The 27,925-nt window shown below is 34.7% G+C and overlaps 1 protein-coding gene across 3 annotated transcripts in view; it reads right to left on the reverse strand.

Moving 5' to 3' along the window:
- Window positions 1-27,530, reverse strand: part of RYK (receptor like tyrosine kinase) — a 101,263-nt gene extending 73,733 nt beyond the window's left edge. Inside the window, exons 1-2 of one of the 3 annotated variants that reach the window (XR_012488121.1) lie at window positions 27,181-27,530; window positions 8,395-8,516 (exon numbers count right to left, since the gene is read on the reverse strand). Coding sequence is in view for 2 of the 3 variants with exons in the window: in XM_074301577.1 (XP_074157678.1) it covers window positions 8,395-8,516; window positions 27,181-27,439 (381 nt within the window). In the remaining variant the exon portion in view is untranslated. The remainder of the gene's footprint in view (window positions 1-8,394; window positions 8,517-27,180) is intronic. The other 2 variants (XM_074301577.1, XM_074301578.1) reach the window with 2 other exon arrangements.
- Between the last annotated feature and the right edge of the window lie 395 nt (window positions 27,531-27,925).

A 27,925-nucleotide genomic window follows, 5' to 3' on the forward strand; every position in this document is an offset into this window, starting at 1 on the left:
CAATTACTATGTGCCAAGTACTGTGCTAAACCTTAAACAAATAGTATGGAAATATTAACAAAGAGGAGAATCAACGTTGACAGAAACAATGAAAAAGAGCACTTTCTTAGACAGCCAATCAGTCAAAGAAGTAATTTTTTTTTTTTTTACTAGTGCAGTGATTATATTCACAAGTTGAGAACTATTACAGTACTCATCAGATTGTTGTTGGAAATAAAACAGTGGCAGGCATGTGAACAGAAAAATAGCCAAGTAAGATTTCCTGTGCTTTGATATAGTCTAATTCACAAATGTAAATCTATCCATGAAAAATTTATTAGAATAAAGGAAATTTGGTCACTAGTTGTTTACTATAAAAACTGAATGAGCCAAAGTCCCAAAGAGAAGGAAACTATTAAATGAAAATATAAATATTTGAAAAAGAAAACTTATAAATATTTTGGCTGGATCCTCTCATTAGAAAACAAGACCTTATAAGAGGAATATTATATATACATATATATATAAAATCAGCAAAGTCATGTCCTTCTTACATGTATATTTCATATTTACACAAAATTCTCCCAACTACCACATACTTATTTTCATTTATTCAAAGAAGCAGCCATATATATCACCATTGGCAATAACAGAAACTCTAAACAGATTATAAGAGCGTACTTTATAAATAAGCCTTCTCTCAAACTCTCAAATTTCCTACTGAAAGTCATAAGCCAAAGTTTCTTATTGCTACCAATACTAATGACGTGTTCCTTGAGAAATCTAAACAGTTTTGAATAATTTGAAATAGATCATTCCTACGGGCTGTTGCTACTAGAGAGTCCCAGGCAGTCTCTGATTGTGGCCTAAAAATTCTGTTATACATAATACATTAAGGTGGGCAGTTTTAAATGGAGGAGAGTTTACTGGAAAAGTCTCAGAATAAAAAAGAAGATGGGAGTAATAATAGCATCTTTATGATAATACTGTTGTGAAAATCAAATGATTGAATACAAAAATATTTACTAAAACATTAGCAAAGGGGTTATAGTAAAACATTTTAAGAGATTATATATTATGGCTGGAATGAAGAGTTAGTCAATTATTAGGAGTCATAAACATAATAGTTCAATTAAAAATAACAAAAATCAGTTATACCAAATGATTATAGTTTTTGATAGCATATAGTACTAATTTCTGTTTTTTTTAAATGTTTAGGAATTAGAATAAAAAGACCATCCCTTCACAAACTGAAAAGTAATTAAAACTAAATAGCAAAACCTGGAATGGAAAATACTAGAGGTCATTCCAATAGGATCAAGGGAAAAATGCAAGGAGCCCAAACACTTGTCTAGTGTAGTTTCTATCATCAAAGAACTTCTTTTTCACTGGGAAAGTATAATGTATTCATTATAAATTTCCAAATCCCCTGGATTAGCTGTGAAATCAAGAGTATGAAAAAACAGTATATTTCTCTAAAGCTAGAGATGAGTGCATCTCCCATCACTACCTCAAGAAAGAAGCTCAATTTTAATGAAATTCAAAGTCAAGAAATAGAATAGAAGAAAAAATAAACAAATTAAAAAGAGCCTAACCATAAAAAGTAGATCAAGATATAAACTAGAAGACAACAATGTCTTTGTACACATATAAAGATATAGCTCAATATCTCTGTGTGTATATCTCATAAATCATATATACAATAGCTACAAATAAAGCCTTAAAGGAAAAAAAATGCAGTTTAGACAAATTCAATAAAAATTTCTGAAAGAGCTAAAAAATGTTTTTCAAAATCAAAAAGTAGTAGAGGAAAAAATAAAACAAAGAAATGGAATGAATGTATCTCTAAAACAGAAGCACATAGCATAATGGATCAGAAACCAGAATCCAAAAATGTTATTTATAAGAAACACACTTGAAAGAGGAGAATTGAATAAAGTTAAAACGAGGTAGAGCAGAATTTATTATGCTTTACCTGAGGCAAAAAGGGCAGGTGTAATAATTGTGATCCCAGGCAAAGTAGAAGCAAAAACAGAACTAATTTAAAAAGACAGAGAGGGAAATTATATCTTGCTAAAAGATTCCACAAAAAAATGAAGTGACATCTATACTAACCATATATGCATAAAATGACACAACATCCAAATTCTTAAAGGAAGAATTAAATGAGATACAGAAGGAAACAGACAGTAAAACCATACTAATGAGGGATCTCAACTTTATCTTCTCAGAGCTAAATAAATCTAACCATAAAAAAATTTAAAAAGTTAAGAAGATGAATAGAATTTTAGAAAAGTTAGACGTGATAGGCCTCTGATGAAAACTGAATTGAATGAGAATAGGAAAAAATTTACTTTTTTGGATAAAGTGTCAAGCCTGGAATCAGGAAGACTAATTTTCTTGAGTTCTAATCCAGTCTCAGACACTAGTTACTGACCTTAAACAAGTCACTTAGCTGTGTTTATCTCAGTTTCCTCATCTGTAAAATGACTTGGAGAAAGAAATGGCATATTCCAGTATCTTTGCCAAGAAAACTTCAAATGAAGTCACAAAGAATTTAACACAACTGAAAAATGACTAAATAACATTACTTTTTCTCAGTTATACAAGGCACCTTCACCAAAAAAAAACCCCAACAACAAAAAAAAAAAAAAAACTGACCATATATTTGGACATAAAAACCTCACCAAAATAATGAAGAGCAGAAATATTAACTACTTCCTTCCAGATTATAACACAATAAATTTGCATTCAATAAAGAAAGGACCATAGAAGCACAGATTGTAAATAATTGAAAACTAAACAATCTAATTCTAAAGGATAAATTGATCAAAGACCCAATCTAGAAATAACCAATAATTTCCTTAAAGGGAATAATAACAATGAGACAACATATCAAAATATGTGGAATGCAGCTAAAGAAGTTATATTCTTTTCTCTAAATATATACATCAATAAAAAAGAACAGATCAATAAACAACAGAAAAAGAACAAATTTAAATCCCCAGTTAAACACTGAAGTGGAATTACTGAAAATCAAAGGACAGATTAACAAAATAATTTTAAAAGCTCTTTGAAGTAATAAATAAAACTGGAAGCTAGTTTTATGAAAAAAATAATAAAGTAGATGAACTATTGATTATTTTGATTAAAAATAAAGCAAATCAACATCAAAAATGAAAAGGATGAGAACACATCACCAATAAAGATGAAATTAAAACAATTTTTAAGAATTGCTTTGCCCACAAGATTATACAATGATCAACTTTGATCGATGTGGCTCTCTTCAACAATGAAATAATTCAAACCAGTTCCCAGTTCCAATTGTTCAGTAAAAAGAGAATCAGCTACACCCAGAGAGAGTGGGAAATGAGTGTGGATCACAACATAACATTTTCACTATTTCTGTTATTGTTTGCTTGCATTTTTGTTTTCCTTCAGTTTTTTCTTTCTTTCTAGATCAGATTATTTATGTGCAGCAAGATAACTGTATAAATATGTATACAAATATTGGCTATAACATATTCTTTAACATATTTAACATGTATTAGACTATCTGCCATCTAGGGGAAGGGGAGGAGGGAAGGAGGGGGAAAATTGGAACATAAGGTTTTGCAAAGGTCATTATTTTGTAAATAAAAAGCTATAATTTTTTAAAAATGCTTTGCTCAATAATAGGTCAGTAAAACTGACAAATCTTAGTTAAAAGAATGAATATTTACACAAATATAAATGGCTGGATTGATAGAAGAAAAAAGAGAATACTTAAATAATCCTATCTTAGAAATAGAAATTCAATAAATCATAAATGAGCTTCCTGAGGAAAAAAACTTCCAGGATCACATAAATTTACAAGTATATTCTACCAAACATTTAAGGAACAATTAATCTCAATACTATATAAATTATTTGAAGAAAAATAGGTAAAGGAGTTCTATCAAATTTCTTTTATGACACAAATATGGTTTTGACATCTAAAGCAAGGAGAGCAAAAAAAGAGAAAAAAAAACTACAGCCAATTTCCATAATTTATACTGAGGCAAAAATATTATATAAAATGCTAGGAAGGAGATTATAGCAATATATCATATACCATGACCAGCTGGAATTTATACCAGGAATGCAGGGCTTTAATTAATAGATGCAGAAAAAGATTTTTGACAAAATGCAACTTCCATTCCTGTTTAAAAAAAAAAATTAGATAGCACAAGAATAATAGAGTTTCTTAAAATATATAGTATTTATCTTAAAAACAAGGGTAATAATCATCTATAATAGGAATGGATCAGTGATAAAATAAAGATATACTTATCATCACTATTATTCATGGTATTATTATTATTCATAGAAATGCTATCTATACCAAAAAAAAAAAAAAGAAAAAGAAAAAGAAATTAAAGGAATAAGAATAGGCATTAAGGAAACAAGGAAATAAAACTATTACTCTTAAAAGATAATATGATGACACACAAAGAATCCTAGACTATTAATCAATTGAGAAAAAAACTAGTGGAAGCATTTAACTTTAACAAAATTATAGGTTATAAAATAAATCTACATTAATCACTGACATGGCTATATATTAATAACAAAACTCAGCAGTAAGAGACAGAAAGAGAAATCTGTTTAAAATTGCTACAGACAATATAAAATACTTGGGAGTCTATCTGGCAAGACTATATAACCACGATTACAAAATACTTTTCATATGAATAAATACAAATATAAACAACTAGTGAAAGATTAATTGCTCACAGGTAGGTTAAGCCAATAGTAAAAATAACAATGCTACCAAAATTAATTTCCCTATTTATTGCCATATCAAGCTACCAGAGAATTATTTTATAAGGGTAGAAAAAAAATAAAAAAATTCATTTAGAAATCAAAAATGTTAAGGGAATTAATAATAAAAAAAAACAATGAATCAACTTAAAAACATGAAGGACGGCAGCCTAGCAGTACTAGAGTTTAAACTATAATACAAAGCAGTAATCATTGAAATAATCTTGTACTGGATAAAAAAAAAAAAAAAAGCAGTGAAAGAGTGGAATAGATTAGATTTACAATACACAGTAGTAAATGACCATAAGTAATCTAACGCTTGACAAATCCAAAGATTTAAGCTTTGAGGACAAGAAATTACCATCTGACAAAAATTGCTGAAAAAAACTGGATAGAAGTATGACAGAAGCTAGACAAAGATCTACTCTCCATAACATATAGCAAGATAAGATATGGTCAAAATGAGTCTATGATTTAGACATAAAGCATGACATTATAAGCAAATTAGAGGAGTATGGAAAATCTTATCTGACAGATCTATGGAGAAAGAAGAATTTTTGTCTCAGAGATAGAAAGGATCACCAAAAGTAAAATGTATAATTTTGATTACTCAAAATTTAAAAGGTTATATACAAACAAAAAAAAAGCTGCCAAAATTAGAAGAAAAGCAAGAAACTGTGTTGGGCAAGGAGGTTTTCTTATAGCAAATTTCTCTGGCAAAAAGTCTCATTTCTCAAATATATAGAGAATATATAGGGAATATAGGGAATTGAGCCCAATTCAGAAAAAATAATATCCTTCCCCCATTGACAAATTGTCAAAAGATATGAATAGACATTTTTAAGACAAAGAAATCAGTTCTTTATAGCCATGTTAAAAAAAATGCTCTTAAACACCATTGATTGATTAGAGAAATACAAATTCAAACAACTCTAGGATACTATATCACACCTATCAGACTGGTTAATTTGACAGAAAAGCAAAATAATAAATGTTGGGAAAGATATGGGGAAAATTGGATCACTAATGAACTGATGGTGGAGTTGTGAAATGATCCAATCATTTAAGAGAACAATTTGGAACTATATCCAAAACTGCACATACTCTTTGACCCAGCAATAGCACTAGCAGGTCTGCATACCAAAAAGATAAAGAGTAAAGAAAAAGACTTTTATGCACAAAAAAATTTCTAGCATTTCTTTTAGTGGAGGAAAAGAATTGGAAACTGAGGGGATACCCATCAATAAGAGAAAAAGAGGGGAGGAGGTGAAGGACCTATATGTATAAAAAATATTGCTAGCAATTCTTTTTGTGATGGCAAAAAAGTGGAATTTCCATCTATTGAGGGATGGCTGAACAAGTTTTGGGATAACACTAATATAATACTATTTTGGTATAAGAAATGATGAGTAAGATACTTCCAGAAAAACCTATAAAGACTTAATGTTAATTTATACAAAGTGAAATGAGCAAAACCAGGACAATATTGTACACAGTAACAGATATATTGAACAATGATGAATTGTAAATGAATTAGCTATTCTTAGCAATGCAAAATGATCTAAGACAATCCCAAAGAACTTAAAATGAAAAATGTTCTCTCTTCAGAGAAAGAACTATTAAAGTCTGAATGGAGACAGAAACACTTTTTTTTTTCTTGGTCTGTATTTCACAACATGACCAATATGAAAATGTTTTGCACTGACTACACATTTATAATCTTTACCAAATTGCTCACCATCTCACTGATGGGGAAAGGGAGGAAGGAGAGAATTTTCAACTCAGAATTTTTTAAAACTGTTAAATATTACTTTTAAATGTAATTTGAAAATAATATTAAAAAGAAATATATACACAAAAAAAAGAAAAGAAAGGAAAAGGCAACTGTTTAAACTAAGAGAACAGTAATTTAAATAATCACTAACTTAAAGGTTTTAGGTCCTTCCTTTACTTAGTTCCTTACAGATATCAACAAAGAACATCTACTATACTATGGGTCAGCAACATTTTTTTGGTGTTGAGAATCAGTAAAGTCCAGGTAATGCTTATATGTATATATGTATACATGCACATATGTATACACACCCATGTGTGTATTAAGATAGATATCAATATGGAAGTGGATATCTTCAACATAAAGAAGATCCAACTCACTTCCAGTTGATCAATGATGGACAGAAATAACTACAGCCAGAGAAGGAACACTGGGAAGTGAATGTAAATTGTTAGCACTAATGTCTATCTACCCAGGTTACTTATACCTTCGGAATCTAATACTTAATGTGCAACAAGAAAATGGTATTTACACACATATATTGTATCTAAGTTATATTGTAACATATGTAAAATGTATGGGATTGCCTGTCATCAAGGGGAGGGAGTAGAGGGAGGGAGGGAATAATTTGGAAAAATGAATACAAGGGATAATATTATTTTAAAAAAATACTCATGCATATATACTGTGAAAAAATATTATAAATTTAAAAAAAAGAAAAAAAAAGAAAAAAGAAAATAAATTAAAAAATAAAAGATAGATATCAATAGCAGGCAGTATGGAGAGGGGGAAAAAAAGAAGGGGAGTGGACAACAAAAGAAGGAGAAAGTGCAAAGGATATATATATATACACTGATTTTATACTGACCATTCTGTATATCCTTTCCTCCTTCAGTTCTCCACTCCCAACATACCTTTCAATCCACTGACACCAGCCTCTTCACTGTCCCTCATACAAGATATTTCATCTACTGAATCAGAATTTGTGCTGATTGTCTTTCCATTCATGGAGTATTTTCCCATCTCATCTCCAAGTTCTAGCTTCCTTCGAATCCTAATTAAAATTCAACCTTCTATAGGAACTCTTCTATAATCCCTCTTTAATTCTAGTACCTTACTTCTTGATTAGCTCCAATTTATCCTAAATATATCCTGTTTGTACAGATGTTTCTGTGGTATCTCCTCAATTAGACTATAAATTCCTTGAGAGTAACAACTTTCTTTTACCTTTATGTCTCCTGGCACATAGTAGGCTCTTAATATTTACTGACTAATGAATGATTATATTTATTCTTCATATACTTATACATATACTTGTCTCCTCCGGTGGAATAGAAGTTCTTTAAGACAATGGATTGCTTTATTTTTTGCATCTATCTCTAGCATCATGTTTGGAACAGAGGAGATACTCAATTTTGTGTTAATTGAACAGATCTTTTAAACACTGTCTCTAAGTCTTCAAATAAGAAGCTTTTTTCTGAAACATAAGATAACTTACTGGTTCATCATTTACCTTTAAATAAAATAAAATTTTAAAATAAGATAATCATCAAAGTCTGAAAAGCACAAGAGGTTAACAATGCCTGAGATATTCTAATGATCTAAACTAATGAATTTCTAGATTTAGGGGAAACTATAAAAAGAATGGACTTAAAATCTAAAACACCAAATTGGTCATAGATTTATCCTTCTGTAGAAACCCTTTAAACTGGAAAACAAGCAAAACTATCTTTTCTGAATGTTCTAAAAATTGTTCATGATTTAGAACCACAGATTGCATCTCCTTAAAAATCATATTTCATTAATATTTATTTATTCCCCTATAATCATAAACTCACATAGGTGAGTTACTTTCTTACCTTGGATTTAGCATACCATGTGAAGTGAAGGTAATTGGTATCACTGGGTACTAGCAGGTTAAAGGATAGTGCGTAGTGATTAATAAGATCATTTCTCACATAATAAAGTTCTGCATCAATACCTAGAAAAACAAGAATGAGAAAATGGTGAAAAAAGAAATTTATATAAAGTTGGTTAATAAAAAGCACAACTTACTTCTATTCACTACTGACAGATCAATCTTCTTTGTGTAGCTCTCTAATTATGTTACTTTTCTCATCAAAATTCTTCAATAATTTCCTTTCCCTACTAAATCAAAATTTATCTGTCTTTTAAGACCTTACAATTCTAAGCATATTCCATCTTTTCAGCCTATTCACTAGTCAAATCAAATTGCAAAATATTAGGTATCTAATTCATATAAGCCACTATCTAATAAATTCTTCTTTATCGATAAAATTATACAAATCTGTGAAGATCATTTTCCATTTTCAAGACCCCTCTCAGTGTCGATGGTGGTGATGATAATTCTTAAATCTCGTCTTCTATTTGCTTAATAAAAAGGTGATTAAGAATGCATTTGTTTCAAACTATTTCACTCTGTATCAAATCTCAAGTTGGAGGATGAAAAGAAAACAAAATGGAGGTATGGGAATGGAGGGGAAGTGAGTTAAAACCCAAAAAAGTGAAAAGGAGTTGAAAAAGACTACTGTGCTACTTCCAAATACAAACTCTTAAAAATAGCTACTGTGGCATAGATTTTATCACAAAACAGACACTTAGAATTTTTTAAAATGCTACTTTAGCATTGCTTCTATCACAAAATAGATACTTCGTTTGAAGTAAAAGCCTTGAAAAGGAGCCTGCTCTGCAACCAATAGCAGAATGAATTAATGTGCAATGGGAAAGATGATATAAGTATGCTATGAGAATCCTAAAATTTTCAGAGATTCCCCCAAAATAACTCAATCAAATTAGACAGAGACCATTGGAATGGTTTTAATGTGATGCTCTTAAAAGAAGAGATCGGGAGCAAGGGCAAAAAATAAATTTAAAAATTAAGAAGCAAAGGTAGAGGAAACACTTATATAATTGTAGTATACAAGCAGAAATCTATATATAAGAATAAAAAGATGGAGGAATGAACATCACTTGAACCTTACTTTCAAATGAACTGATCAAAGAAAAATAGAATGCACTTCTAGCAAGAGACAGAGAGAGAGAGAGAAGATAAAATACATTCAAATGAATATGGAAACAAGAAGGAATAATGAGAAGGTAAAGGAAGGAATAAGACAACATAGATTCTGGGAGTTATAAGCTAATTAAATTTGAAGAATGAAGAAAATTAAAAGTAGGCATCTGTGATGGATAAAGAGGAAGTGAGGGACAAAAAAAGTAAAAAGTGTAAGAGAATAGTATGGAAGGAAATATATAATTAAAGATCATAACTGTGAAAATTAATGAGATGTACATGATAATAATAATAGCATTTAGACGGCACTTTAAAGTTTATAAAGATATGCAGCTAGACACACACACATACATACATACATACACAACACTTATAAAAGAGATGGAATAGATCAGAAAGCAGAATCCAACAATATGTATACAAGACAGATGCATTTGATAGAAAGATTGACAGAGTTAAAAGAAGGGGGTGAAGAAAAATCTATTCTGTGTCTCTTCAAAAATGCAAAAGTAGCAACCACGATCTCATACAAAGTCACTGCAACAAGAAAGGGGGGGAGGGAGAGGAGAGACAATTATAAGAAATAATGACAAAATAATGTATCAAAAGCTTTTCATACAATATTATTTGGTACTTTACTCTTCTATTTTTGAATTATATTTTATATTCTACCAGAAGACTCTTTTCAGAGTCAGAAAAAAATTCTCAAACATGAGTTTTTTAATTTTTTTTTTAATTAGTGTCTTTTGTTTTTTATTATCAACATAGTTCTTTCCTTCAGGAACCTTCCCCCCTTTTCCTCTCTGAGAATAACAAACAGCACTGTAGGCAAAGCCAAGATGGTAGAGTAAAGGCAAGAACTGACCCAACCTCTCTCCCAAATTGCTCCAAATTCTTTTAAATAATGACATCAGGCAAATTTTAGAGTATCAGTATGCCCCAGAAAACACAGTAGAACATTTTCCAGCCAAAGGTGGCTTGCAGTTCAGCAGCAAAGATCTGTAATACCAAGGTGGGAATCCAACTTGCAGCCCCAGCCCCAGGCTCAATTTTGACACAACTACCATGGTCATGGAGTGTAAAAGGCTAGAATTGAGCAGATTTACTTAACCTAAATGCAAGGTAACCTAGCACTTAGGGCTAATTACCAATTGGACAATTCTCTATTAACATGTTTGGGGGATGACCCTACTCAACTCTAGGCTGGCTGGATCTGTAGGTGTGGTAAGAGAAGGGAGGAGAGATCATCGGGTGGAGGAGGAGGAGGAGGATGATTCTTAGGCTGTCAAGAGAGAGGAAGGAGGTGTGGAGATTCCTATGTCTGATCGATCCCCTGACAGCAATCCCCAAAGACCAAGAATAAAGACTTTTGCTTATCCTGAAGCCGGCTGATTCTAAGATATCCAGGGTATCAACAATCGAGGTGGGACCTCTGAATCAGCCACAGTGCTGGAGGCTTCTGGATCTCTCACTCCTAGGACACCAAGGAGAACTCAGTGGAGAGGGTCTGTGACAAGGTAGGAGTCTGTTGTGCAGTGCCAGCCCAGCCCCTGTCAGCAGAGCCAAAGCCCCAGCCTCTACCACCACACTAGATCTTACACTAGAGTGGTACAGGGACACACCTAACAGCTCCAAAGCAGAAAAAAAGTGCTTATGGTCAGATTCCTAGAGAATTTCTGAAAATAGCTGCACAAAACCCTTGAAGCCTGGAACAATGCACCCTCTATACTGGAAACAAAGCACTACTTTAATAAAGAGTTAAAAACAGAGTAATAGGGTAGTAAAATTAGCAGAAAGCAAAAAAAAGTTTCTGACCTTTGAAAATTATTATGGTGACAAAGAGGATCAAAACACATATTCAGAAGATAATAAAGTCAAAGCTCCTTCATCCAAAGTCTCAAGAAAAATAAGAACTGGGTTCAGGCCATGGAAGAGCTCAAAAGAGCCTTTGAAAATGAAGTAACAGAGACAGAGGAAAAAATAGGGAAAAAATTGAGAGAGGTACAAAGGAAATATAAAAAGCTAATGAGGACAAGAATGTCTTCAAAAGCAAAATTGGCAGATTGGAAAAGGAGGTACAAAGGCTCACTAAGGAAAATAATTCCTTAAAAAACAGAATTGAGCAAATGGAAACTAATAACTTCATGAAAAATAAAGTTACAATAAAGCAAAACCAAAAAAGTTTTTAAAAATAGAAAAATGTGAAATATCTCATTGTTTTTCCAATGGAAAATAGATCCAGGAGAGTTAATTTTAACAATTATTGGTCTATCTAAAAGTCATGATCAAAAAAAAGAGCTTGGACATCATCTTTCAAGAAATTATCAAGGAAAACTATTCTGATACTCTAGATCAGAGGGTAAAATAGAAATTGAATCCACTAATTACCTCCTGAAAGAGATCCCAAAATAAAAATCCCTAGGAATAATGTAGCCAAATTCCAAGTTAAGGAAATCTCAGGTTAAGGAAAAAATATTGCAAGCATTCAGAAAGATACAAGTAGAGTCAGTCAGGAAAATACAAGATTTAGTAGCTTATACATTAAAGTACTGGAGGGCTTGGAATTTGATACTCCAGAAAGCAATGGGCAATGGAGCTGGGATTGCAAGCAAAAATCATCTATCCAGCAAAACTCAGTATAATCTTTCAGAGGAAAAGGTGGTCATTCAATGAAACAGAAGATTTTCAAGCAATCATGATTAAAAAAAAGTCAGAGCTGAATGGAAAATATGATTTTCAAATACAGGACTCTGGAGAAACAGGGAGTAATCAGGAAAATGATATCTTAAGGAACTTAAGGTTTATCTGTTTGCATTCCTACATGGAAGGATGATACTTGTAACTCATTAGAACATTCTCATTATTATGGCAGTTAGGAAGACTATAAATAAAGGACACAGGTATGAGTTGAATATGAAGAGATAATATCTCTTTTTAAAAAATGATGAAATTAAGGATTAAAGGAAGAATATATTAGGAGAAAGGGAAAGGGAGAAGTAGAATGTGCAAATTATCTGCCATAAAATAGAGAGGAGAAAAGATTTTACAGTGGATGGGAAGAAAGGGTGATGAGTGAACCTTATTCTCATCAGAATTAACAAATAGGAAATAATATACATACTCAATAGGGATAAAGATATGTATATCTGTACCTTCAGGAAAATAGGAGGGAAATGGAATATGGGAAGGGTGGGGTGATAAAAGAGAGGGCATATTGGTAGAGGGAGTGAGGAACAGAATAAAAGGAGAGATAGAATAAACGAGGGGAAATACAATTATCAATAGTAATTGTAAAACAATTTTTGAAGCAAGTTTTTCTGATGGAATATTATTGTTCTCTAGGAAATAATAAGCAGGATACTCTCAAGGGGAAAAAAAACCTGGAAAGTCCTCCATGAACAATGTGAAATATACGCATACAAATGTCTTGGGATGACCAGCTATAAATGACTTTGTTATTGTCTGTAATGCAATTATCCATAACTACTCTGAAGGACTTATGATGAAAAATCCTAGCCATACCCAGAGAAGGAATTGACTATGTTTGAATACAAATCATAGCTTTATCTTATTTCTCTATCTCTCTATTTTTAACTTAATTTTTCTTGAGGGTTTTTATTTTCATTAGGGTGGGACATTCTTTCACAAAAATCTGCTGTGGAAATATATTTTGATATGTACTATTATTTGATGTTTAAAATTTACTCCAAAAAACAAAAAAAGGAAATGGTGATTTAAGCATGAGTCAAATCCTGGACAAGAGAAAAGATAATTGTATATAAACTCATTCAATTCTGGCAGAATTTACAAAGAAAAAACCTGGAAAATATGTTTAGCATTTGGTTTGATTTATCATTTTGTCCTAATGAGGAGAATTTTATTCAGACTTATATGGCTTAAGTTTTCTTTCTTTTTTCAAGAACTTAAAACAAGAAGAAATAAGTAAGAAGGAGATAAGAATGTTGCTTTAAATTTTGATTCCCTGGGGATTTAATATCTTTAAAAATAATTCAGGTTACTGAAAGCTATCTCAATATGAAACAAAGTTTAAATACATGACAACGTTATCTTCAGGAGCTGAGATTTGCAGATCTAGAAATATATGCATTAACTGGGACCAAAGCTAAGGCATTAATAATTTATAAATCACTAAACACTGAAGTCCTGGTTTTTACCAGCTAAGAACAAACTCGGGAAGATTCTCCCAAGTTGGAAAGGTCAAGGGTAGAAAAAAATTTGTCAACCAAAGACTATGTTTACAGAGAGGTTCGTCCCCAGAGGATTGACCATCTGATAAAAGATTTGTTTGATTTTGGAAAGAGGTGAAGAGAAGAGGTCTAACTAAGGCATAAAAAGGTTAAAATTTACGTGGGTAAAGAATACCAATACCAATCAAAGAGATTCAATTACAAAAAAGCTCCTAAAAGAAATTTAGAAGATCTCATTTGGGTCAGTGTATTTTGGAGGAAATGCTGAAATACTCCACCAAGGCTCAGCACAGGCCAATCACCATTAGTAGAACCCCAGCTCAGCATCAAATAAGCTGCCATAACTCTAAAGCCTCCAGGAGCACTAGTCACCTCCCATCCTATCCCCTCAGCACAGCACAAGATACAAGATCCACTCCTAGGCTTCAGAGCCACATCAGTGCAGCACCAGGTACACAGCCAGGGCCTGCAATCACTAGCCACAAGTCTGAGACAATACTCCTTCAGGCCTAGGAATTTAAAAGGGAAATTTTAAATTTAAAAGGGAAAAGGAAAAAAAAACTGACCACAGAAAGTTATTATGGTTAACAAGGAAAACTAATACAAACTCAGAAGAGGACAAATGTCAAAAAACACATGGGCAAAACCACAAAGAAAAATGAGAAGTAATCTCAAGCCCAGAAAGAGCTCATGGAATAGCTCAAAAAGAAGCTTAAAAGTCACATAAGATAAGTAAAAGAAAACTGGGGAAAGAAATGAGAGTGATGAAAGAGATTATGAAAAAAGAACAGCTTGGAAAACTGCTTAAAAGTAGAATTGGCCAAATGGAAATGCAAGTATAAAAACTGAGGAAAACAACTCCTTAAAAGTTAGAATTGGGGAAATGTAACTCATGACTCCAAAAGTAGAAGAAAATGTAAACTATGGCATTAGAAAAACAAGTGATCTAGAAAACAAATCCAAGAAAGATAATATCAAGATGACTAGATTACCTACAAATCATCAAAAAGAGGACCTAGACAGCATCTTTCAAGAAATTATCAAGAAAAACTATTCTGATGTCTTGGAGAGGATAAAATAGGCACTGAAAGAATATAGCAATCATCACAGGAAAGAGATCTTAAAATAAAACCTCCAAGGAAACTGTATAGTTAAATTTCAAAGTTATCAGGTCACAAGGGGTCAGAAAAAAAACAATTCAAATATCAGGGAGTCATAATCAGAATCATTAAAGAAGCTGGAAGCTGCACCATTAGAGTACTGAAGGTTATGGAAATTGATATTCTGGATGGCAAAGGAACTAGGACTGCAACGAAAAATCACTTAGCAAAATAAGTGTTAAGGAGGAAAAATGGCCATTCAATGAAACAGAAGAATTTCAAGCTTTCATAAGAAGACCTAACTAAGCCAAAGATTTGACCTCCAATATCAAGATCCAAGAGAAGCCTAAAAAGAGAAAAAAAGAAAAGAAAACATCAGGGATTCAATACAGCTAAACTGTTTTCATTCCTACATGGTAAGATAATATGTGTAATTCTTAAAATTGTTATCACTAATAGTACAACTAGAAGGAATATATAAAGACAGAGAGTGAACTTGAGGAAATAACATAAATTAAGAGTTGGGTACAAAAGAAAGGAAGAAGTGGAATAGGGTAAATTATTATTAAAAGGTGTGAAAGATCTATTACAGTGGAGAAGATGGGAGGGTGGGTAATGAGCATTACTTGAACCTTACTCTCATCACTATTGGCTAAAAAAGAGAATAATATACACAATCAGTTGAATATAGAAAGCTGTCTTATCCTTCAGTAAAGAAGGGAATTAAAGGGGAGCAGAATAAAACAGAAGAGAGGATAGATAGGTAGTAACACTGATAAAGGTGAAAGCAGAGAGAAGACAAAAAGGAGAAATAATAGGATGGAAGGAAATAAACATTTACTAATCATAACTGTGAATGTAATGGGATGAACTCTCCCACAAAATGGAAGCAGATAGCAGAATGGTATCAAAACCCCAAATCCTACCTATAATGTTTGCAAGAAACACACTAGAAGCAGAGGGATATACACAGAGTAAAAGTAAGGGGCTGGAGCAGAATTTACTATGCTTCAGCTGACGGTTAAAAAAAAAAAAAAAAGAAAAAGAAAAATAAAAAAGCAAGGATAGCAATTCTGATCTCAGACAAAAATACATCTAATTAAGAGAGATAAGGAAGAAAACTACGTCTTGCTAAAAGGTACCAGAGACAATGACAATATCAATACCAAACATATGCATCAAGTGATATAGCATCCAAATTCTTAAAGGAGGTAAATAGAATATTAAGAAAGTAAGATATGACAGATCTTTGGAGAAAAAAATGAATGAAAACAGAAAGGATTATAATACCTTTTTCTCAGCAGCACATGGCACCTACATAAAAACAAACCAAGTAGTAATATGTAGAAACCTCAAAATCAAATGTAAATAAGGCAGAAATATCAAATGTATTCTTTATGGATTATAATGCCATAAAAATTACATTCAACAAAAGTTAGTGGGAAAAGATTAAAAATTAAATGTAACAAAATAATCTAATCTTGAAGAATAAGTGGGTCAGAGGACAAATCACAGAAACAATCAATAATTTCATTAAAGAGACAGACAGCAATGATTCAATATACCAAAACTTATGGGATGCAACCAAAACAATACTTTGGGGAAATTTTATTTCTCTAAATTCTTACATCAACAAAATGGAAAAAAACAAAACAAAACAAACAAACAAACAAAAAAAAAAACAGATCAATGAATTGGACATACAACTAAGATCCTAGAGTTGTTTATTTTGTATATCTCTTATTGTGATTTAGCATATTCCATCATATGATTGTTGATACTTTACATTCTTCTTTCAAAAACTTCCTGTTCCTATCATTTATATATGGGGGATATAGTTCTCTTTCTAACATATTTGCATCAATTTGCAATTGAAATGTTCTCTTTGGTTCCATTTTCTTGGGGTCAGCAGCCTTCATTTCAATTCAGTATTCACCAAGGGTTAAAGTCCAAATCCTTTATTATCTCTTTCAAAGTCCTATCTCTTTCACTTGGGACTCTGCTAGTTTTCTTAGAGGCCTACCTCTCTCCTTGGTTCCGAGAGCTTGAGCTCTCACCTATCTTCTCTGCCCTCTGAATATCTCCGAATCCAAAGGTTTGTGCTTCAGCCTCCAACCACCACAAAGGTGGCCGATGGAATGAATCTGTCTCAGCCTCGGAGAGCTTCTAGTGCGCTTGTCTTCTCTGGTTTTGAGAGCTTCTCTTCTGTGGCTCTCAGTCCCTGCTTATATGCTCCACACTGAGTATAAATCAATCATTATATCACTAGGAAACCATTATTTGTTGTAGGATTAAATCAATGCTAAACTAGATTTAACCATTGTCTCCTCAATTCCACTTGGTATCTTGTTTCAATTTCTGACCCATAACACATCAGAGAAACCAAATGTTTATTAGAAATATTTACTGAAACATTTTCCTTCATCAACAGATTCTCTTTATTATAGTTGCATCTGTTACTGAAAAAATCCTTAAAATTTTTGTGTAATCCATACATAATCCATATTGAATTGCTTACTGACTTAGGGAGTTTCGAGAAAGGGAGGAATTTTGCAACTCAAAATTTCACTTAAAAAATGAATGTTAAAAAAACCAAAAACTTTCTGCACTCAAAATTGTTTTTTCTTTGTGACTATGTCTATACCTTGTTTGATTAAGAATTCTCCCAAAAGAAGTCATATGTGAACTGATACAAAGAAATGAGCAAACTAAAAAAACACTGTATCTAGTAATAGCAGTATTGTAATGATCAACTGTGAAACACTTAGCTACTATGATCAAGACAATTATACAATTCCAAAGGATCCACCTCCAGAGAACTGATGAATTCTTGAATACAGATTTAAGCACCTTGTTTTGCTTTCTTTATTTTTCTTGTTGGTTTTGTGTGTGTCTGTGGTTTTCTTTTGCAGCATAGATAATACAGAAATATTTTACATAACTTCACTTGTCAAATGATATCACATTGCTTGCCTTCTTAAGGGGTAAAAAGGGGGACGGAAGAGAATTTAAAGCTCTAACTTTTAAATAAATGTAACATTTTAATGTAATTGAGAAATACTGAAGTAAATAAATAAAAAGAAATTTAAGGGAAAAAAAAAAAAACAACTAGGATTGGCTAAGAGAATTTAAGAGTTCATGAACATGGATAAAGTGTTGAGCCCAGAATCATGGATAAAGTGTTGAGCCAGGAATTCAAATCTAACCAAAAGCCAGAAATGAGAAAAATTTCAAGATTAAAGTATATGCCTGCTGCTTATGGAGCAAGCGTTCCAGAGAACAAAATGAAAGAGATCCACCTCTTATCTTCTGGATCTCTTTTAAAAAGATGTTCCTTAAGATAACTTAAAACTCAACATGTCTAAAACTGAACTCATCTTTCCCCAAATGCCTTCCTCTCTTCTACCAGCTCTGTCATAAGTTATCACCATCTCCCAGTCACTCAAGCTCACAATAGAGGCCAACTTCAATTTTACTCATCTTTTATATACAATCTGCTGCCAAATCTACCTTGACATCTCCCCTGTTCTCTTCTGACAATGCTACCACCATATTTTACTAGTTTATGGTAAGAGAGTCTCCTATTCTCTCTAGGGTACCATCAAGGGGCCCAATTCTATCCAGAGCCCCAGGAGGCCTGATTCCACCATTTTCTCTGACTAAACTGGCTTGCTTTTCTGGTTTTGTTTCTATCTATGTTCTGTGCACTGAACTAATGGTATTCCAAACCTACCCAAAGCTGAATCTAGACTTGGGTTCCTTGATGTTCTTTGTGAGACACCAAGCGCCTCCTGATTCAATCTATGTTTTCACTGGCTGCCTTTTAAGGATCAGCTAAAATCCCACCTTCTATAATAAGTCTCCTCTATTCCCCAATGTTATTTTATTGCCTCTGAAATAATTTCTCCTGCACATATTTTATTACATAGTCAATTGAATGTTGTCTCCCCCCATTAGAATGTGAATTCATTGAAGACTGTTACTACTTCTGTTTTTGTCTGTTTCCTTAGCATTTAGCACATAGGATCTGGCAAGTTATGTTTAATATATGTCTGGAATATTACAATAGTCTTCTGCTTGGTTTCCCTATCTCAAGTCTCCATATAAATCCTCATTCCCTTTCCTCTCTTTCTAGAATACCAGATCCACATATTAGCTAATCTACAATTAATTCTTTCATATTCTCTCCTTACAATTAATTCACTGGGTCTCCTATGAAGTTAAATTCACTCACTAGCTTAGCAATAATTATATAGAGATTGATATGACTACTTTCAAATAAAAACTGCCTTCTGAAAAAACTTTTACTATGTGAATCTCAGCATTTTTACTGGAATCTTTCTTCATAAGCTTTAAAACTCTTCAAACAAAAATTATGTGGCAAAAGTAAAGTAACTACAGCTGATTCCATGCCTCTAGGATAAAGGTGTTAAAACTTCCAGTGGTAGGCCATTGATATAATTGGAAAATGTTTAACAAAATAAATAAAAATACAACATAGATAATAATGTTCACTTGTGGTTTTCTAAGTAATATGTAACCTACACCTCTACTCTAGGACACAAAGAACCCAAAACAAGGTTAAAAGCAAAAAACAAAAAACAAACAAACAAAAAAAACATGAACTTGACACCTACCTTGAATACACACAATATACACTCCTCTACCAGCCACTAAGCTACAGAAAGCAAGGCTTCACTTAACTCAAGAACCAGAAGAAAGGCTTGCAACAAATTCCCACCCTATATCCCATTCTTCCCTTTCCTTCTAGTACAGTGAATACCCTAGCTCCAGGTTGTAGAATTTGTTGGTACCTCAGTGTTTGGCAGTGATGTTCTGTGATGCAAAAGACTTCTAAAGAGTGAAAGAACAGAAATAGGGCCCATGTCTAGGCTTGAAGTAGAGCCCCAAATACTGACCTATCCCTCTGCTACCTAGGATTTAAGAGACCCAGATTCCAAACTGCAGAAATCACCTCGGGAGTACTTGGAATTCATGCTAAAGAAGTGAGAAACAGAATAAAGGGGACAGGACACAATTAAGGAGAGGCTATGTGCCACTCCAAAAAGCCTGAAGGAAAGCATTCAGCATCCTGTTAGAACCAGTTCTGTGTACCTAGGCTGATAAAATGTGATTTGCCCAATGAGAGAGGAGGCTGAAGTGCTTAGAGATACAGCCACCAAGGAGTCCATCACCAGAAAGAAGAGCAGCAATAAGAAATAAGAAAAAGGGGAAACAAGGAGGGGAAAGATTTAAATTAACAAAGATCTATGGAGAAAGAAAACTCAAAGAGATTGAACATAAACAGATAAGCCAAAAGAAATGAAGAAGATGAATGAAATGCGGTAGCCAAGAACAACAAAAACAATAGAATGAGACCAGTAAGACATCTTTCTCTTATGTTCACATGAAGATGGGGTAGAGGCAAAAGTCAAATGGACAAACCTAGCGACATCTTGTCTACAGGTGAATTAATGTTTTTGTGAGAAACCAGTCATAAAAAGAAATATAGCCTCCAAACCCAATAAAGAGTTCAGGCAACTATGAATAAATACTATAAAACAAAAAGAAAAAAATGATCCAACACTTAATTAGACAGATCATCCTGTAAAATTTAAGAACATGAAACCACAACATGCTGTTCCTGAGTGGTTTAAAAGAGAAATGAGAATTAGAAGTGTATAAAATGGCCAGCAAAATAAAATTATTTCACCAATTATAAAAACTTGAATCTATCTTGGCAAGTCTCACCAAACAAAAGAGGACAATTTATTGGTAATGCAAATACATTGAAGTAAAGGACAAACTAAAAGATGAGAAGGAAAAGGCAATAACATTAAAAGAAAATATGCTATCTAATCCAAGCAAAACATATTGATCTTGAAGATAGAATGTGTAGAGACACCTAAGTATTACAGATCTTCTAGAAGAGCCCAAGTCAAAACATCTCAACACCATAATATGATAATTCAAGAAAACTATCCAGAACTTCTGAGCACAGCAAGTGAAATGATGATAGAATTCATAGTTTGCCTCAAGAATTAAAAAAGAGGATGTGTGAAAATTATAACACACATTAGATTTAACAATCCCATTGAAAAGAAATTCAGGGGTGGGGGTGAACGAAATGTGTTTGTAAATGTATACAAGGAAATGGTGTGAAGGTAAGGTAGAGACAAACAGTGGAGGCGCAGGCTTAGGGTATTATGGACAAAAATTGGTGACACTCTGCTTATAGGTGAATCAATGTTTTTGAGGAATACATTATAAAATGGATGGGTACATGAAAGGGGGGGGAAGGTGTCTTGGGAGGAGGAAGCTGAAATTGCTGGGAACAAATGGCATCTGAGAGAATAAAAAGTATGGACCAAGAATGATTTGCTACAAATAGCAGAAAAAAATTAGCAGAGGGAGGGTACAAATGAATGTGGGTTATGTAATGGAAGGAGGAGGGAAAGGAGAAGGAGAAAAGAAGGGGACTATCATGGGGCAATATCCACCTGCAGAAATTGGCATTTCCTGGGAATGAAGCACAATGGCAAGCTCCAAAAGACAGTGACAGAAACTGTTTTAAGGAACAAGCCCTAGAATGGACACCTGTCAAGTTCAGAGTCATAGGAAATACAAAGAAGGAACTAAACAATTATAAGGATTATAAACTAGAGTATGAAGGTCTAGAATAGACAAAAAGATAGACAATGAAGAAAGTGAGAAAAATTATTCCTAGAAAGGTGCACAAAAATGAAAATTTTAAAACAGGACTAAGTGAAGGAGGAGGAAACAGGCAAATCTACTTAACTAACAGGAAAATTAAATAACCACATAAAAAAGATAAGAAAAAAGAATAAGCAAAATCCCAAAGTGAAAGAAATAACAAACAGGAAACAGGTATGAGAATGAAAGACAGAGTGTCAGCAAAAATAGGCTACCATGGGGGGTTGGGGGGAAGATTAAGCTAAAGTAACTGAAGAAACAATATAAAGTGTTCAAAGCAAAGGAGGAAAAAAATTAACAAGTGAAATGCTGACAAAGATTCTTAGAGAGAATGTCAGAAATGGTAAATGAATGAGTGTTCTATGGTATGCTAGACCCAAGCCTAAAATACTGGGAATAAAAGCCTCAGGGTACAGAAGGAAAAAAAGATGTTCTAAGGCCTTTGACATCTAAAGAACACATCTTGGCAAGGCCTTTTAAGAAGCACTTTTTTTAAAATTACAAGATAAAGGAATAGAAGTTAAATATTAGAATAAAGAATGCCAATTGGTAAGGTTTTTTTTTAATTTTTAATCAACAATGTATAAAGAAACATAATATTTTCCTTTTTTGTCCAATTACATGTAAAAATAGGTTTCAACATTCATTTTTCCTAAGACTTTGACTTTCAAACTTTTTTCCCTCCTTCCCTTTCCATCCCCATTCTTCAAGATTGTAAGCAGTCTGATATAGGTTATACATGTGCAATTATACACATGCAATCAGGTAAATATATTTCCACATTAGTTCCATTGTGAAAGAAGAAAAGGAATAAAAGGGAAAAGCCACCCCCCAAAAAAGTGAAAATAGTATATTTTAATCGCATTCAGACTCCATAGTTCTTTCTCTGGATTCTTCCACCTGTGGATTCTTCCATCATGAATCTTTTGGAATTGTCTTGGATCATTATAGTACTGAGGAGAGCTAAATCAGTTAGAGATGATCATCTCATAATACTGTTCTTACTTTATGCAATGTTCTCCTGGTTCTGTTTTTCATTCAGCATGAGTTTTTCTGAAATCTTCCTGTTCATCATTTCTTATAGCACAATAGTATTCCATTATATTTCTATACCACAACTTGTTCAGTCATTCCCCAATCAATGGACATTACTTCAATTTTCAATTCTTTGTCTCCACAAAAAGAGCTACTATAAATATATTAGTATGCATGTAGGTCCTTTTCCCTTTTTTATGATCTCTATAGAATATAGACCTAGGTATAGTATTGCTGTTTCAGAGTATGCAGAGATTGCCCTTTGGGCATGGTTCCAAATTACTCTCCAAAAGATTAGGTCAATTCACAACTCCATTAACAATTCCATGGTGTTTTAAATTCTCTTACCTGTATCAAATTGGGGCAGTGATTTTTAAAATATAATATTCTTTATCTCTTCAAGGCTATTTCAAATAGTTCTTTTAAAAAAATATTATTAATCTTTGCAAAACAATCTAAGGACAACCCAGCTGTTTAGACTAATTTTCCACTTTTAACCTGGTATAAGGCCTAAATGCAACTGAAAAGAAAACGGTTTGATATCTAAGGAGAGGAGAAAATACGATGGAACAGGTCAGGAAAGGACATCTATTTATTTTGTTCAAAGTACTGTGCTAAATGCTAAAGCTACACAGAAAAGCAAGAAGTTCACATTCTAATAGGAGAAAATGTATTTGAACTCTAAATCCATGGAAAAGCCCAGTGATCTTTCTTTAAAGTCATGTCTTTTTATTTTACCATCCCTGTTTCTGATGTTCAACTATATGACTTTGAGGCCTCCCTCCACTACTTTTGCAGATATTGTCTCCTTTCTATAATTCTAATATTCCTCCCCAACCAGCCTCCTACAGAATAAAATATTAAAACTCTGCTGTTCAAAAACTGCACTGTCTACCTGTAACACAAATTTCTTACAAATGTTCTGCATTCTGAAGCTCAATAAAAAGAGTCATCACTTAGAATATATTATGAGTATACACCCTGCATGGGCTAGTAAAGAGCATACTCAAAAACCACATATCAGGTATACGCCAAACTTTAGTGCAAGAAAGGTAGTCTTGTACTCTTATTTCCAAAGCCTTCCAGTTAATGGCAGTTTTACTCTTATTGGCATTATAAAGAAATAGCCACTGGTCCCTATACTGATCCCTATAGGCATATCTTCTTTAAGTTCTTAATGATTGATCCCATCAAGTACAGGTAATTTCCAGTTTATTAATGGGTGTGTGTGCTATACATTATTTTAATTTTTTCTCTCATATTATTGATATATTTTGGTTTAACATCACCTTCATTTCCATGTGCATCTCTTCCCCTCCCCCACCCCAATCCACTCCTATCCAAAGAATTTTCCTTTGTAACAAAGTATAAGGAAGGTGGGGTAGGTAAACAGTTCAGCAAAACCAACCAATACTTGAATTGACAATATGTGCACAATCATACTTTCCACCTCTTTAAAGAAGGGAAAAAGATGCAGTTTCTTAACTCTTATCTCAGTCTATAAATTCTTTTGTTTAGAATTTAAAATGCATTTTCTCTTGCAAATAATATTTTTAATGGTTCACAAGCCAGTCCACAAAAGCCCAATTAATTTATACCTAACCAACATTTACAACATTGTTTCTGTGGAAAATGTATTCCAAGTTCCAATTTGGCTTATCAGGAATACTTAGTATAAGACATCAGCAGTAACCTCTCCATTTCAAGTGGTGCTCTGGAGGCAAAGATAGTAGAGATATTATGAAGGTGGCAGTAAATTGCATAAGATAAGGTCAATCATTTTCCAGGCATTATGAAAAATAAGACTTCTGTCCCCTCCCCCCCAAAAAAAAGTTGATAGAAAAATCAGACAGCATGAACAATCATGTAACTTTTAAAAGGAGTGTTATAATTGAAATATTGTACATATTTTAAAATCATTTTGCCCTACCTAAAAGTTCTATGCTTAAAGAAAAAAAATTTAAACAGTAGTTATTATACTCCCTAATTACAACTTAACTTTTTCTTGTGCATTCAAATTTTATAACTACCCAGGCCACTAAGAATCAAAAATTTATGCTTATACAATGTTTAACTGCATTCATAAAAAGAGGACTAAGCACTATATCATAACACAAAAACTCCGACTAATGTGTTTCCTGATTATTCAATAATACAAATCAATGCTTTTTAAGAATTCTCAAAGAAGTTTGCTGACAGTAATTCCAATTCAATGTCATTTTCCATAAGCTTCAAAGAACTGATAGATAAATAGGTCTAAAAGGCAACAGAGTACAAGCTCAGTGTAAAGCAAATAGTCCTAGAACAAGAGACCTGTTCTGTCTTTGCCTAATAGTGTGACTGTCATCTAGTTATAAGCTACTTCTCAAGCCCAATTTCATCTGCAAAATGAACAAAATGATCTCTCATGTCTTGTCCAACTTTGAAATTCTGAGTCTTGCTGCAATTCACAGCACCTACATGAACTATTAAAAACAAATTAAGTAGAATTCGAAAAAAATTTTTCTGAAAATTCAAACTTCACAAATAGAATTACTGTTTGGGGGATAATTTCCATGATTCATTTTTTTCTTTCGTTGCTCACATCATCCACAGGGCTTTAAATCCAAGTCCTAAAAATTTGTAACTATCACTTAAAAGGACTTTTTTTTTTAAGTCCAGACCCAGAAAGACTAGGGACAACAAATCAAAAGTGGTACAAAAGCAATTCTTCCTCCCTGACATGGATTCAAAGAGGGGGGAAATTAATTTGGGACTCAACATTAAGTAAAAAAAAAAAAAAAAAGGTTAAGAATTAAAAGTGACTCATTGATCTGATTTCTGAATTCCTATAGTTTTAGTTTATTTTGTAGTCTTGTTTTTGTTTGGAGGGCAGGGAGACAAAAACTGTGATTTCAATAATATAGTGAACTCTCTGAGAGAACTACCTATGCAGATTAGACACCTGCTCTGAAGTTTTTAGTCTCTGTTGTCTGAACCATTAAGAGGTTAAGAGACTTTCTCAGGACCAGGCAGAAAGCACAGCCCTTCATAAAGTTTGTTGACTGACTAATGTCAGAGATAGTACTTGAATTCAGTCTTCTGAAATTTACTCCATTGAAGATGCCTTTCAGGGTTAAGTACTTGCAAGTACTGAAACTGCCCGATCACTAGAGGAATATCTGAAACCCAGGGCCTTAACACAAGAGTCGGAGAAATATTGTCTGGAATGGAGGAAAGCAATGTGGCACCTTGTTTTGGAGCTGAAACAGTGAGAGATGACTTTACAATTGTCAAAAACAGAAGACAGGTCCAAGTAACAAATGAGCCCCTGGGTAAAACATTAGGAAGAAAAGGGTCTCTAGTCCCTCTAGTTTCTAAAAGAGAGAAGAGACTAGAGTCAATCCTGTGAGAAATTATAGAGCTAGATAAATTTACTTGGTTGGTTTCCAGGCCAGGAAGCAAAAACTTCAGGAATTAAAAAACTACCATAACTTTGATAGAGGTTTCTCCACCTTCTGAAGGGGGAAGGGTGTGTGTGTGTGTGTGTGTGTGTGTGTGTGTGTGTGTGTGTGTGTGTGTGTGTGTGTGGCTTATCAGGAATTGTGTGTGTGTGTGTGTGTGTGTGTGTGTGTGTGTGTGTGTGTGTGTGTGTGGCTTATCAGGAATTGTGTGTGTGTGTGTGTGTTAAGTGGAGGGAGAAGCTGATCTGTAAGAGCTGCAATTGCAAGATACCCTCCTTCTCTTCCAGGTCTCCCTCTCCCTCAACCACAAAGCAGAAAAAAGGAACAGAACTTCCCAGCCAGCATGGCAAGGAATGCCTGGTAATCTTAAATCTTGGATCATTCCGGAGACTGGAAGAATGCTCTGCTAGCCACCTCTTGACAGTGAGGTGACGGAACTAAAAATGCAGAATGAGACATATTTTTGGACAAGACCAATGTGGGAAACTTGTGCTTGACTATGCATGTTGCACACAAGGATTTTTTTTTTTCTTTTTCTCTTGTAGCAGGAGAGAGAGGGGAAAAAGTATATTAACAACATAAAAATTTACAACTCTAAATTTGATGGGAGACAGTGACTATAGAGAGACAAGAAAAGTGAGATGCTGCAAGCCGGGCTTTGTGAGCAGAAGCACCACAAAGTCCCACTTCTTGGGACAAAGAGAAGTCCGTCAGTCAATAAACATTTATTAAGCGCTTTCTATTTGCCAAGCACTGTGCTCAGCTCGGGAGACTATAGACATAAAGAAGTAAAAAGACAAGTCCCTGCCCTACAGGAGTGTGCAGTCCGATGGGGGAGATAACGTGCAAACTACATACAAACAACTGGGTAACTTGGAAATCATCGGGCGAGGGAAGGCACTAGGACGTGACGGGGAGATCCGGGACCACCGCATAGGTGGGCTGCGCTGGAAGGCATGACTGGGGAGACCCGGAGAGCTCCAGTGGACCCTGTCTCCGGGGTGGGGGCCGGCTGGGAGGGGATGGGGGAGGGGCAGAAGGAAGCCCATTTTGGAAAGTCATTCCCCCCACGGCGCTTCCTCGCCCCGCGCCCACCCGGGGTCTCACTCACCGAGCAATTTGTGCACCTCCTCCTCGCTCAAGTAGAGGCTCACGCTGGGCCCCACGGCCGGGGGCAGCGGGAGCGGGAACCGCTCGGCAGCGGCGGCCGCGGGGACCCCAGCCCCCGGCTCGGGCAGCAGCAGCAGCAGCAGCAGCAGCAGCAGCAGCGGCGGCGGCGGCGACCCGGGGAGCCCCAGGGCCCGCAGGCCGAGGCCCCGGCCCCGGCCTCGGCCTGGCTGCGGCGGCTCGGGCCACTCGGCCCCGCTCATGTCTGAGCCCGGGGGCGCCGAGGAGGAGGAGGAGGAGGAAGGGGGCGCGGAGAAAGAAGGCAGCGCCGCCGCCGCCTCCTCCTCCTCCTCTTCGACTTCGACCCCCCACCCCGGCCCCGAGCCCCTCACTGCCCCGAGCCGGGGCGGCCCTCCAACTCATCTCCCCGGCCCGTGGCAGCCAACCGCTGCTTCAAACCGCCTGGGCGCGCCTCCGCCTCGGCGCATCCTCGCCGGCCTGCCCGCGCGCCCCGCTCGCCCCGCCTTGCACAGAAGAGATCCGGCCGCGCTGGGGGCGGGCAAAAGAAGGGGCGCATCGCGCAACGGCGACGCCGCGCCGCGCCCGCGGGAGTCGAGCACGTGGCCCGCTGCTCGTTCTCCTTTCCCTCCTCACACCTCGACTGCCCCCGCCTGGCTAGGGAGCGGACCTTGCCCTTGGACCACTGAGCGCTGGGCGAGAAGGGAGCACGCCTCCTCCCGAAAATCCAT

This window comes from Sminthopsis crassicaudata, chromosome 3 (assembly GCF_048593235.1).
Source record: "Sminthopsis crassicaudata isolate SCR6 chromosome 3, ASM4859323v1, whole genome shotgun sequence".
In the NCBI taxonomy this organism is placed as follows: domain Eukaryota; kingdom Metazoa; phylum Chordata; class Mammalia; order Dasyuromorphia; family Dasyuridae; genus Sminthopsis; species Sminthopsis crassicaudata.